This window comes from Hypomesus transpacificus, unplaced genomic scaffold (genome assembly GCF_021917145.1).
Source record: "Hypomesus transpacificus isolate Combined female unplaced genomic scaffold, fHypTra1 scaffold_354, whole genome shotgun sequence".
NCBI lineage: Eukaryota > Metazoa > Chordata > Actinopteri > Osmeriformes > Osmeridae > Hypomesus > Hypomesus transpacificus.
The window spans coordinates 67,530-80,000 of NW_025813878.1; the positions used below are offsets into that span (position 1 = coordinate 67,530).

At 48.2% G+C, this 12,471-nt stretch overlaps 2 protein-coding genes across 2 annotated transcripts in view; both read left to right on the plus strand.

The window, feature by feature from the left end:
- Window positions 1–228: 228 nt before the first annotated feature.
- On the plus strand, window positions 229–9,457 carry LOC124464508 (3-mercaptopyruvate sulfurtransferase-like). Its single transcript, XM_047016391.1, has 5 exons — window positions 229–953; window positions 2,080–4,078; window positions 8,609–8,870; window positions 9,143–9,293; window positions 9,376–9,457. The coding sequence occupies exons 1-2, from the start codon at window positions 362–364 to the stop codon at window positions 2,376–2,378; spliced, it is 891 nt and encodes a 296-aa protein (XP_046872347.1). The 5' UTR covers window positions 229–361; the 3' UTR covers window positions 2,379–4,078; window positions 8,609–8,870; window positions 9,143–9,293; window positions 9,376–9,457.
- A 607-nt stretch (window positions 9,458–10,064) lies between these two features.
- The window catches only part of LOC124464506 (interleukin-2 receptor subunit beta), a 3,073-nt gene continuing 666 nt past the window's right edge, over window positions 10,065–12,471 (plus strand). Inside the window, exons 1-4 of the mRNA XM_047016390.1 lie at window positions 10,065–10,358; window positions 10,799–10,904; window positions 11,157–11,250; window positions 11,711–12,471. The exon at window positions 11,711–12,471 is cut by the window's right edge and continues 666 nt beyond it. Coding sequence (XP_046872346.1) covers window positions 10,223–10,358; window positions 10,799–10,904; window positions 11,157–11,250; window positions 11,711–12,471 — 1,097 coding nt within the window. The 5' untranslated portion in view covers window positions 10,065–10,222. The remainder of the gene's footprint in view (window positions 10,359–10,798; window positions 10,905–11,156; window positions 11,251–11,710) is intronic.

Sequence of the window (12,471 nt, forward strand, 5' to 3'; positions counted from 1 at the left end):
GTAATGTTTTGTTCCGTAAACGATCGTTCCCGCGTTGCATTCATCAAAAGGTTTACTAAATGATTCATTCAGTGATTGAATGAACCAAAATACTGTATACAACATTTACATTAATCCATGAAAAAATTAGATATTTAGTTATATAACTATTATATAGACCTACATATATAGTTTTTCCTTCCTTGTTGTTTTGAATTTCGATACATTTGTGTGGACCATATTCCATGGTAACGCCCCTATTTACTTTTGGCTTCTTGCTACAGGCTGGTTAGGGGGCGTGTTATCTCCCAGGCGCGCTCAATAGCCTATATCAACTGAAGTTAACCACTTTTTCTCCTTCGCGGTTGGCATTTGTACCTGCATGATGGCGCTTCAATCTAGAGCTCTTGTTGCTTCGAGGTGGCTGGCCGAAGCCTTGAAGTGTCAGCAGACCGTACCCAAGATGCGCGTTTTGGACGCTTCTTGGTTCTTGCCCAAACTCCGGCGCAACGCTAAAAGCGAGTTTAAGAAGAAGCACATTCCGGGTGCAGCGTTCTTTGACATCGACCAATGTTGCGATAAAACATCTCCGCTGGATCACATGCTTCCCTCTGAGAATGCTTTTGCAGATTACGTGGGGAACTTGGGTGTGGAGAACGACACACACGTCGTGGTATACGACGCAAGCGATTTCGGTGTGTTCTCTGCGCCCCGCGTGTGGTGGATGTTCCGGGTGTTTGGGCACAGTTCTGTCTCGGTTCTGAACGGGGGACTCAAAAACTGGGAGTTTGAAAGACTTCCATTGAGTGACAAGTACACCCGACCAGAAGCGACCGAGTTCGGGGCTTCTTTGAACCGCTCCTGGGTGAAGACGTACGAGGATATCCTGGAGAACCTGGAGACTAAGAGGTTCCAGGTGGTGGATGCTAGGCCCTCAGGAAGGTTCCGTGGAGTCGACCCCGAACCGAGAGACAGTAAGTTCACCTAGAAGAGACACCTGCTTAAATTGGTGAACCATGCATGTCAAATGCATAAAATTAGTTTTCCAAACGAGTAGTGACTGCCACCACAGAATCCTGTTATGGTTTCACGTTTGCGAGATTTATTTTGACCAAAACTGACAGTTGAAAGACTTCCCTTTTGGGATAAATGTGACCAGAATAGATATTCCAAGGTGATCAGATCAATTGTGCCGATCATGACTGACCCAGTTTTTAGTCTTGTGGTGGACTTAATCTGTCAAAAGATCTGCTGAGTGGACGACTTCCTCATACGTAGTCTGTGTGCTCTAGCTAGCCGATAGGCAAACTAACCATCAGGGGTCATAGGTCAAATACAGGCTCACACAAGGCACACGCTATCAACATATTATGGTGCCCTATCTTATACAGGCAAAGTGCTGAATAGACAAACTACACATTTATCTTGTTCTCACACACTCCACATGCACTTCACCATGCGTACACACGTATGGCTAATTCATACACACACACACACACACACACACACACACACACACACACACACACACACACACTCTGGACCATCTGTTGTACGTGACACATAAGAGTGTAGGTACTCCATGCTGGCAAAGCAGGGAGAATTTAACATTTAGCAGACGCTCTTATCCAGAGCGACTTACAGTAAGTACAGGGACATTCTCCCCGAGGCAAGTAAGGGTTAAGTGCCTTGCCCAAGGACACAACGTCATTTTGCACAGCCAGGAATCGAACCAACAACCTTCTGATTAATAGCCCGACTCCCTAACCGCTCAGCCATCTGACCCCACTGAGCTGTAGGCATTCATGGGTTATATGGGTCAAGGAACAGGCACTGTACCAGGCACGGTACCTTGACCTGAAGGGTTAATGTTGACCCATTTAATGGGTCTAGCTCCAGAGACAGACACGATACCACGTTCACTTGCTTTTAGTGTGACGGTGTCAGCTGACATGATTTGTTTATCACCACGCTCTTTCACACCACGCTCTTTCACATGTGTGGAAAAAGTAAAACAAAAATACTGTGATTAAACTTGAGAATTTGTCTTCCAACTCTTGTCTCTCGCTCTCTCTCTTTCTCTCTCTCTTTTTCCCACAGACACAGAACCCGGCCACATCCCAGGCTCCCTCAGCATGCCCTTCCATTCCTTCCTGTCTCCGTCGGGTCACTTCCTGTCCCAGGACGACCTCCAGGCGCTGTTCGCCCGTGCGGGCGTGGACCTGTCGCGGCCGCTCTCTGTGACCTGCGGTTCGGGCGTGACGGCGTGCCAGGTGGCCCTGGCGGCTCACGAGTGCGACCACCCTGGTGTGGCGGTGTACGACGGGGCGTGGTCGGAGTGGTATACCCGCGCCGTGCCCGAGCACGTCCTCTCGGAGGGGCGGGGCAAGCACCTGTGATTGGTGGAGGAGGAGGAAGTGTGAGTTGAGGGGGCTAGCACCTGTGATTGGTGGAGGAAGTGTGAGTTGAGGGGTCTAGCACCTGTGATTGGTGGAGGAGGAGGAGGAGGAAGTGCAAGTTGAGGGGACTAGCACCTGTGATTGGTGGAGGACGAAGTGCGAGTTGGATGAGGGGGGAGGACGTCAACAAAGATGGACACAGCTGAGATGGGTGAAGGAAGGTTGAGGAAGAGGATTAAGAAGGAACTTTTGCGATGGGTTCATGGGAAGATGGTTCTAATCCCCAATACCATAGAATAAGATTTAAGGAAGCGTGTTCTTGATCAGAAAAAAGGACCTGACATTTGAACCTCGGTGCTGGGGAGTGAAAGCCTAAGAGAGGGTCTATGTCGTTGACTTCAGCAGACTCCAGATAAAACCATGTTACCTTGTTTTCTGATGTCCTAAGAGAGGGACATGGGATTTGGTGGATAATGAGCCAATTTAAGATGGTTCCCTCAGAATATGTTATGTTATGTTGGTGCACTGTGAATAGGAACACAGTTGTACCGGACTCACTTAACACTACAAGACCAACCTCACCATGAGTGTATAATGAAGTGTAATAGGAAGACCATGATTTTAGTAGGAAGTGTACTAGGAGGACCATGATTGTAATATTGTCTCAGCCGAAACATTCCAATACTTGTGTTGAAGTTGCGTCTTGATGGTTTTATCTTCGTCGAGGAAGAGCTGTGTGTGCAAGATACACTGCCACACGGTTTATATATCTGACTGTTGGAGGGAGATACTGGTCCAGACGCTACACACTCTGAAGTAGCTTCTCTTGTATAGCATATGGAGTGTTCTTGATGAGAAGCAGAATGAAGAAATGTACTTTAAAAACACATTGAATCCTTGTGTGTTTTATTTGGTGTGTAAACATAATCACGTCAATTTTATTTATCCCACTAGGGGACACTTGTTTGTAGACAGGTATTAAAACACATTTAATCCATGGTAAATACTACATGAACAGCATACCTGACACCACACAGAGACAACAACACAATACAGTAGCCTACAGTATCCTTGTACTGTACCGTTCAAATCAACGGTTTAGTAAACATGCACGTGAATTACAATGAGTTCCGTTGTAGTGTCTCCGTGTCTCCGGCAAGTGGCAGAAATGTATATCGAGCGAGCAACTCGCACCAGTCCTTGACCTCTGTTGGACCGTAAAGTTAGATTTTACACTGTTGGTTTATTCGTCTGGATAGACCACGAAAATATACACATTTTATAAATTACTCCCGATTCGTTATAACGTCTGAAGCAGCCACGGGACACATTGGTAGTCTTGTTGGTTTATCAACATTTAGCTAATTTCATAAAACATTTTGTGTTAAGTCCCTGTTTTTTTGGTTGCATGCTCTTCCTGAATTAAAGACGACGTAAAGAAAACTAAAGATACTAAAACGGAACAAAGACTAAAAGGAGACCATAGTCACAAAAGGGGATTTTTCACTTCGTTTCGGTGTAACTGAGAATGTCGGTTAAATTAAGACAACCACACAACACTTCTGTCATGACGTCAAAACCACTGAAGGCATTGAATCGTGTTGAGAGGAGCACAGCAACACATTTTGGGTCCTGGTTGTCGTTCCCCGGAGTTTAACTAAAGTTGGAAACTTGTAGGCAACTGGAGTCAGCTTGACTGGGTATGTACACGAACTCAGAATGATTAAACGTTATGTAACGGATCGTTTGAGAATTGACTGCAATTGATCGTTTACCCGTTGAATGCAATTGATCTCTGTTGACCTCTTAAGAATCAAGTTCGAAAGACTGATCAGCCTTATCCTGGCAAATGTTGGTCAAGAGGACGATTGATGATTGTGTCAAATTAATTGGTCGTGGCTAGGGAGTCAGATGGCTGAGCGGTGAAGGTGTCGGGCTAGTAATCAGAAGGTTGCCAGATCGATTCCCCAAGCCAAATGACGTTGTGTCCTTGGGCAAAGCACTTCACCTCGCCTCTTCACTTCGCCTCGGGGCAAGTATTTGCCTTGTCCCTGTACTTACTGAAAGTCACTCTGGATAAGAGCGTCTGCTAAATGACTAAATGTAAATGTAGGAGGCAGAGGTGAAGAGTGATGTTATCGATTGTCGATAATGATAAATGTGTAAAATTCTTGTGAATTACATCAAAATAACGCGTTGACAACTCTGACTAAATAGGCTTTTTCACAAGAATCAGTGTCTGTAGAAATTTCAGTATCATAGTTCTGCAATCTGCATGAAATTCGGATTGAGAATTGAGACTACACACTGGTCTTAAATTAGAGGATAGATAAACAATCTGAAAGGTTTTGAGTGAGGTTGCATTTGCCTTGGTCAGATAAGAACTAACCCATATCTGAGAGTTTACATCAGGGTTGATTGCGGTTGGGACAGACTGACTCTGGATCAGCGGTTGTCAGTGTGTATGTATATAAAAGGACAACAGCTATGCTGAGTTGACATGGCAATCCTGCTTTTCCCTGCTTTTCCCTCTTCATTTCTCCCTGCACACACACAACCCAAGTCTACCTGTTCTTTCTCTCTCTCCACTCCTGTCACTTCCAGTATCCCTCCAGACAAACACCCTGCCCTCTTTCCCTTTTCCCTCCACCCTTCCCCTCTCTCTCTCTCCCTCTCCACACCTGTCTCCCTCCAGCCCCCCACCCTCTCTCTCTCTCTCTCTCTCTCTCTCTCTGTCTCTGTCTCTCTCTCAGTCTCTGTCTCTCTCTCTGTCTCTCTCTCTCTCTGTCTCTGTCTCTCTCTCTCTCTCTCTCTCTCTCTCTCTCTCTCTCTCTCTCTCTCTCTCTCTCTCTCTCTCCCCTCTCCACACCTGTCTCCCTCCAGCCCCCCACTCTCTCCCCCCCCCCCCCCCCCCTCTCTCTCTCTCTCTCTCTCTCTCTCTCTCTTTCTCTATCTCTATCTCTCTCTCTCTCTCTCTCCCTCTCCACACCTGTCTCCCTCCAGAACCCCCCCACTCTCTCTCTGTCTCTCTCCCTCCCCCCCTCTTTATCTCTATTTCTCCCCCCCTCTCTCTTTCTATCTGTCAGACACACTAAAGGGAAGTTCCCTTTAATCGTCAGCCAGAAGCGATTGTAAAGGTCAGTGTGTCAGACGCACGTACACGCACAGACACTCGCACACCGCGCTCACACCACACGCAATCAGGGTGCAAGCAGGATGAGCTCAGGGTTTCATGTCAGCTATATCTACCTTATTTCCCAGTAGGTGTGTGAGGGTTTGTTTCCAATAACAAAAAGACCACAAAACCCCTTCCTCCTCAACCCCCCCCGTCACACTCTTGCCCACACGCACACTCCCGAGGCAGGATGTTAGGCACTGATATCGTTCAGAGAAACGCCTTCTCTTTATCATCTCATGTGTGAGAAGACACGTCAATGCCCGGTGACTACACATGCCAAGGGAAGTGAGGTAACTTAGGGGGAAGTGAGGTCACTGCTATCTCCCTTATGGACACACTCTCAGTTCCACCGAAACGTCTTTTTTTGGGGGGGGGGGGATGGTTTCTATGAAGCGCTGAGTGTTTTAGACTTGTAATGTCCTGGGAGGAACTGACGAAAGTCTGTGAATAGGGCATCTCTTGGCTTACGGAGTGACTCGGTTTTGTTGAGTCGAACCGAGTTGATTTTCTAAAGAACATTTGCAATCTAAAGATTGGGAGAGAACCATGACGACGTGATGACCAGAGATGACCCTTCAGTTTTAGGTCTCAATCATGTAGGTCTCTGTGCTGAAGACCAAAGGAAGGTGTTTATGGTGAACAGGGAAAATCCACAGGCCTATTGGTCCCAACTCTATTAGCACAAACATGTTTTGTCGTTAATATAGAATGGAACGTTGAAGCTGAGTATAGAATGGTAGTTTCCTCTCCAAACCACCGGATCTACCACAGCCTTTAACTGTGAACAAAAACCAGTGTGCTCGTTTCAGGTGTTTATAACTCTTCTTATTTAGAGTTCATTCAATTTTTTTTCTTCTGTGCTCAATGATAACATTGACTGCTAATACTTGTGGTGCACTTAACTTGATATCACACAGTGAGCTTAGTGGAGCAGTGTGCACTGGATATACCACTGATATTATACCTGTACAGGGAGATTTGAATCTGCAACCTTTTGATCTGCAGTGAAATGCTCTAACCACTGAGCTATACGCTCCTACCAAACCCACCTAAAATGCCATCTTTGTATTGGAACCTGGTTTCAGAACCAGAAACAAAAAAAGATAGGCCCAATTGCAATTCTTCATGCAATTCCGTGCAACGTTCGAGGCAGGTTTCTGTACAGAATTACAGCTTGTGTTTTCTTTGGACAAGTGTGTCAGAAGTTGTCTTATGGATCTGGAGTGGTGGAGTGCAAGAGAGCAACAGCTCAATTAGCCTAGTTAACTCCCTCCGCAGCATCAACAGGCTACCACAGCACCCTGCGGCATTGGCTAATATTTTCATTGGCGTAGCTGGCAGGAGAGATGTTTACAAAAGTCGGTCGAATCAGACGACTTTACGATCTAACCACTGAGCTGACATGAGAGTGAGGAAGCGATTGACGTGGTGACCGCAATTACGAGCCCACACGCATGTTTACTGGACGTCCATTCCGACTGATCCCAGTGCTGCGGTTGCCTGGCAATGGCTGTGTAGGCACCGCTCACGTGACGACACAGCGCAGGGGCTGTAGAGCTACTGCACATGGATGGAGACACACCCAGTGTGAGAGAGCATAGCTAATAGAGAGGATGGGAGGAGAGAGAGAGAGAGAGAGACAGAGAGAGAGAGAGAGAGAGAGAGAGAGAGAGAGAGAGAGAGTAGGAAAGATAAACTGTTAGAGATTGAGAAATATAGATGGTAGTGGGTGGAGCTGGGTAGTGTTCAAGACTAAAACAGGAAAGCAGAGGAGGTAGAGAGAGAAAGAGCGACTGAGATGTCACCGCTACAGGTGAGTGAAACACATCTGACAATTGATCATGGTTTAAGACATCCTGGATCTGTTACCTTTGTGTAGGTCCAGTTTCTCAAACACAGATTAAGCCTACTACTAAAGTAAGAGAATAATTCAATGAAGATCTACACTTAACGTTTTTAGTCTCAGACTAGGCTTGATAAATTGTCTCGGTCCAGGTGTTTTACACTCTTACATTCACAGATAGCAACTTCAGATGGCATTATGTTGTGGAAAGATGACAAAGAGATTATGCTATTAGGTTGCAATGTAGAAAGCACCTGCATCTGAAGTGTAGTTTCCCAGATTATGGATTAAAACACAGATTAGGCCAGATTGTGTCTAGTCCAGGATTCTAACAGTGGGTTGGGAAGAGCAGGGTTGTCAGTTGTAGTTGAGGTTGAAGAGTGTCTGGGAAATCACAACTCACTGGTTTCACCTCCATAAGGTGGTCCCAGAGGATGCACTTTTACACACAAACAAACACGCACACACACGCACACGCACGCACAAACACACACACGCACACACACACACAAACACACACACGCACACACACACAGACAAAGATGCACACACCCCGAAGCACATGCGCTCAAAGACACACACACACACACACACACCTGTTAGCTACGTGTGTGTGTGTCAGTGAAAGAGCCATTGGGTGTTAACCCACTCAGTAGGATCAGTCAGGTGCTGTGTGTTTGGGGTCTGGTCATAGGGTTGCATGCTTTCTGTTCTGTATAAATCCTGTTCACACTTGGTGTCACACCTGTAGACAAGGTTATGGGTTATGTTTCCAATAACTCTTTGGGTTTAGGTGTGTGAGTTTGTGAGTGTGTGTGTGTTCTGTTCAGTAGAAAAGAACACAAACCACAAGACCTTTCACACCACAAACACAAATGGAACAGTAAATACACACAGACACACACACAGACATAACCACACTATCCATTTCCTTCATCTCTCTAACACCCTTTTCTGTGTGTTTTAAAATTGAGACATGATCGTTGTATATGTGTGTCCGTGTGTGTCCGTGTGTGTGTGTGCCCCGTGTGTGTGTGTCCGTGTGTGTGTGTGCGCGTGTGTGCGTGTGTGTGTGTCCGTCCGTGTGTGTGTGCGTGTGTGTGTGCCCCGTGTGTGTGTGTGCCCCGTGTGTGTGTGTGCCCCAAATATCCTAAACATGATTGTACTGTATCTGTATTTTTCCTAACCTGTCATTCTCTTCCCATTAAGGCCAGAGCTCGTTGTGCTCCCTGTCAGTACACAGTTCATCCTGGGGAAACCAATGATCCTTACCATCCAGGAAGTGGTACAACAGGAAGTTCCTGCTCAACCAATCAGAGTTGCTGTCGCCAAGCCGGGCAGATGGCAGTGAGGGGCAATCTACATCTGCTCGTGGTTGTCTTGCTGATACAGATACAACCAGGCCACAGCCAAATGCAGGGCTGTAAGAACATCTGCGAGAATCCTTTCATTTCAGCATGCTCACATACTGGTATTTTCTGATTCTAGTTTTATCTGATTTTTAGTGTCATCTGATTCTAGTTTGCTCGGATTCTAGCATTCTCTAATTCTACTATTCTCTTTTCCCTCCCTCCCTCCCTCCCTCCCTCCCTCCCTCCCTCCCTCCCTCCCTCCCTCCCTCCCTCCCTCTCTCTCTCTCTCTCTCTCTCTCTCTCTCTCTCTCTCTCTCTCTCTCTGTGTGTCTCTCTCTCTCTCTCTCTCTCTCTCTCTCTCTCTCTCTCTCTCTCACACACACACACACAGCCCTTAAGTGCCTCAACGACTTCATCAACAACATAACGTGTGTGTGGGACATGCGCTTGAACATCTCCAGACACAATACGGGGCCAGACGCGCGATACACACTCTTCGGGGACAGAAACAGAAAAAGTCCCCCCCCGGAGAAAATGACACGGTAGGACTCTTCCTCAAGGTAGGACTCTTCCTGTTCCTGCTCGGCCGACCTCTGACCTCTGACCTCTGCGTTCTCACAGCAGCATCCAGTGTGACCTGCGGCCGGTGAGCTCTGACCCCGCTCTGAGGGCATGCTCCCTGCTCCTTCCAGCCAACAAGGTGTGTGAGAGCAGAGAAAAGTTGAATTGCACATGTTGTTTGTTTACTTTGTAAATATGATTCAAATTTCTGTTCCGAGATGTGTTGGTGCATCGTATCCACTATAACAGCTGTTCTCCTCCAGCGGTTTCAGCATGCAGATAAATACACCATTGGAGTCCGCTTCAATGGAAGTTCACAAGACCCTGTCGTCAAGATGGAATACATACCTAAAAACTACAGTGAGTGAAAACTACAACCAAAAAATAGTAGCGACTGCATGTGTGTGTGTGCACTATTAAAACCACCATGATTGTTAATGCTACAGCTTGAATACTGTTGTTGATGTTGTTGTTTTCCAGTAAAGATGCGCCCTCCTACCTGGGTTAGGGTGGAGAACAACACCCTCAACTGGACCATGGAAAAAGATAGAATCTATAGTTATAGCTGCCAGGTGCAGTACAAGAACCATGAGGATCCTTGGGAGGTGAGGTGTGAGGTGTGGCTGGGGGGCTGGGTGGCAGGGGGGCTGGAGGGCAGGGGGGCTGGGTGGCAGGGGGGCAGGGTGGCAGGGGGGCTGGAGGGCAGGGGGGCAGGGTGGCCGGGGGCAGGAGGGCAGGGTGACCGGGGGGCAGGGGGGCCGGGGGGCAGGGTGGTGGTGACAGTTGGTCTACCTTCCCTCCATTTGTGCTCCATCACTCAAACCTGATCTGTGTCATTCTTTAGTCTGCTATCGAAGTGCCTGACAAGCATTGTACCCTAACCCTAACCCTAACCCTGGAGAGGCTAGTGATGGGGCAGAGGTACCAGGCTCGGGCCCGGGTCCGGGCCACTGACTCTTGTCACGGAACCTGGAGCGACTGGAGCCACACTCCATCCTGGGAGTCTAAGGTTGGCGAGACGCCAACGCCATCCCCCCCACCTTCAGGTACACTAGCATACATGCTAGCACACAGCAGTATCATACATGCTAGCACACAGCAGTAGCGTACATGCTAGCACACAGCAGTAGCATAGATGCTAGCACACATTAATAGTGTAAATGCTAGCACACAGCAGTAGCATACATGCTATCACACAGCAGTATCATACATGCTAGCACACAGCAGTAGTGTACATGCTAGCACACAGCAGTAGCATAGATGCTAGCACACATTAATAGTGTAAATGCTAGCACACAGCAGTAGCATACATGCTATCACACAGCAGTAGCGTACATGCTAGCACACAGCAGTAGCGTACATGGTAGCAGACAGCAGTAGCATAGATGCTAGCACACATCAGTAGGGTACATGCTAACACACAGGAGTAGCATACATGCTAGTTATGCACTTAACTCACTTACAGATGTTCTCCATGGTTTTGCAGGGTTCCAGCTGATTTGGTTCTCCGAAGTTTCTGGGGTTCTAGTGGGAGTAGTTGTCATGATCATTCTGGCCCTCACTTGGCTCTGCAGCACACACAGAACTACCCGGTAAAGTGTACTGTCTGTGTGTGTGTGTGTGTGGTTGTGTGTGTGTGTGTATGACTGTCTAGGTGTGTGTGTGTGTATGACTGTCCAGGTGTGTGTGTGTGTGTATGACTGTCCAGGTGTGTGTGTGGGTGTGTTCATGGCCCAAATATGACACAGACTATTCTGAGCACTGGAGCAGACTGGGGATTTCCAAACACCCGTTTCTCTTTGGGCTCCAGCTGTGCTCACTTGCCCTGTCTGTCTGCTCTCCAGGCTTTACATAGTAAAGAAACTGATGGGTCCTCCTCTCCCCAACCCCTCCAAGTTCTTCCCTGACTTAAATTCCGCCCAAGGAGAAGACTTCAAGGTCAGTAGCTCCACCTACACCCTAACAACTTTCACTTCCAGTGTGATAACTTGTACTGCTATGCCGTGAGAGTTTTGTACACCTTGTTGTCGTGATTTTTCAACGTTCGACTTTGGCAATCCTTCCACAACGCCATCTCAAGAAGTTAAATGCCCCAAAAGTCACCGTTCTTCAGACGCAGTCAGATGGTTTCCTGTTTTTGTCACGGGTTCTCTCTGTCTCAACACCGGTTTTTTTAAACGGTTTTCTTTGTGTCATTAGATAATCATCGGTCAGTCACAAGGTGACAGTGTCAAAGTCAAAAAGTTCCGATGACGTTGATCTGTCCTCAGAGCGATATTTCAAAAAATACCACAAAAGCAGCACATCAAACAGCAGTGACTAACAGACACACACTCTTTATCCGCCCCTTCCAGCTTGCCTCTCATCCAGCCTCCTCCCTCTCATCTTTCTTCCCTAGACATGGCTGAGCCCCAAGTTTGCCCGCGAATCCTACCTGGATGCCTTCCTGCTTCCGGTCCACATCTCTCCGCTTGAGGTCACCCACACCGTGGACACCGTCTCCCCCCGCAGGCCCCAACCCGATACTGCATCACCGGAGGACAAGAAGAAGAAGAAGAAGACAATGGCCTGTGACCTCAGGTCCTGCTCCAGCTTCTCCAACCAGAGCTACTCCCTCAACCTGCACCTCGCCCTCCCGACCAGCGGGGGCACGCTGGAGCCCTGTGCCGCCGACTCCCCTTACGGACCGTTGGTGGGAAACAGAGAGGAGGAGAGACAGGGGGATGCTGTGGAGGAGAGCGACGAGGAGGAGGAGGACAGGGGGGAGGAGAGGAAACCAAGCAGGGGTTTAGGTAACGTGGAGGATACAGAGAGCTCAGGCGAGGGAGGGGAGGGGGAGACAGAGGGGGAGACAGAGGAAGGGGGTGTAGAGGAAGAGAGGGATGGAGAGATACGGAGGGATAGGGAGGAAGAGAGGCTGATGGGGCTGCTATTTGGGGGCACCAGTGTCATCACCGGGGGTAACTCCCTCCAGATGTCTCCGTCCTACGAGTGCGTGGAGAGGCTCCAGGACCAGCGCTGGCACCTCAAGAGCCCAGATTCAGGCGTCGGCAGCTGGGGAGAGGATCAGGAAAGTAGGGAGAGCACGGGGGATCCAGACGGGCCTGCGTTCGCCGACGCAGGCCGCGGCAGCCATTTTGGATCCAACGTTTTCCAGTT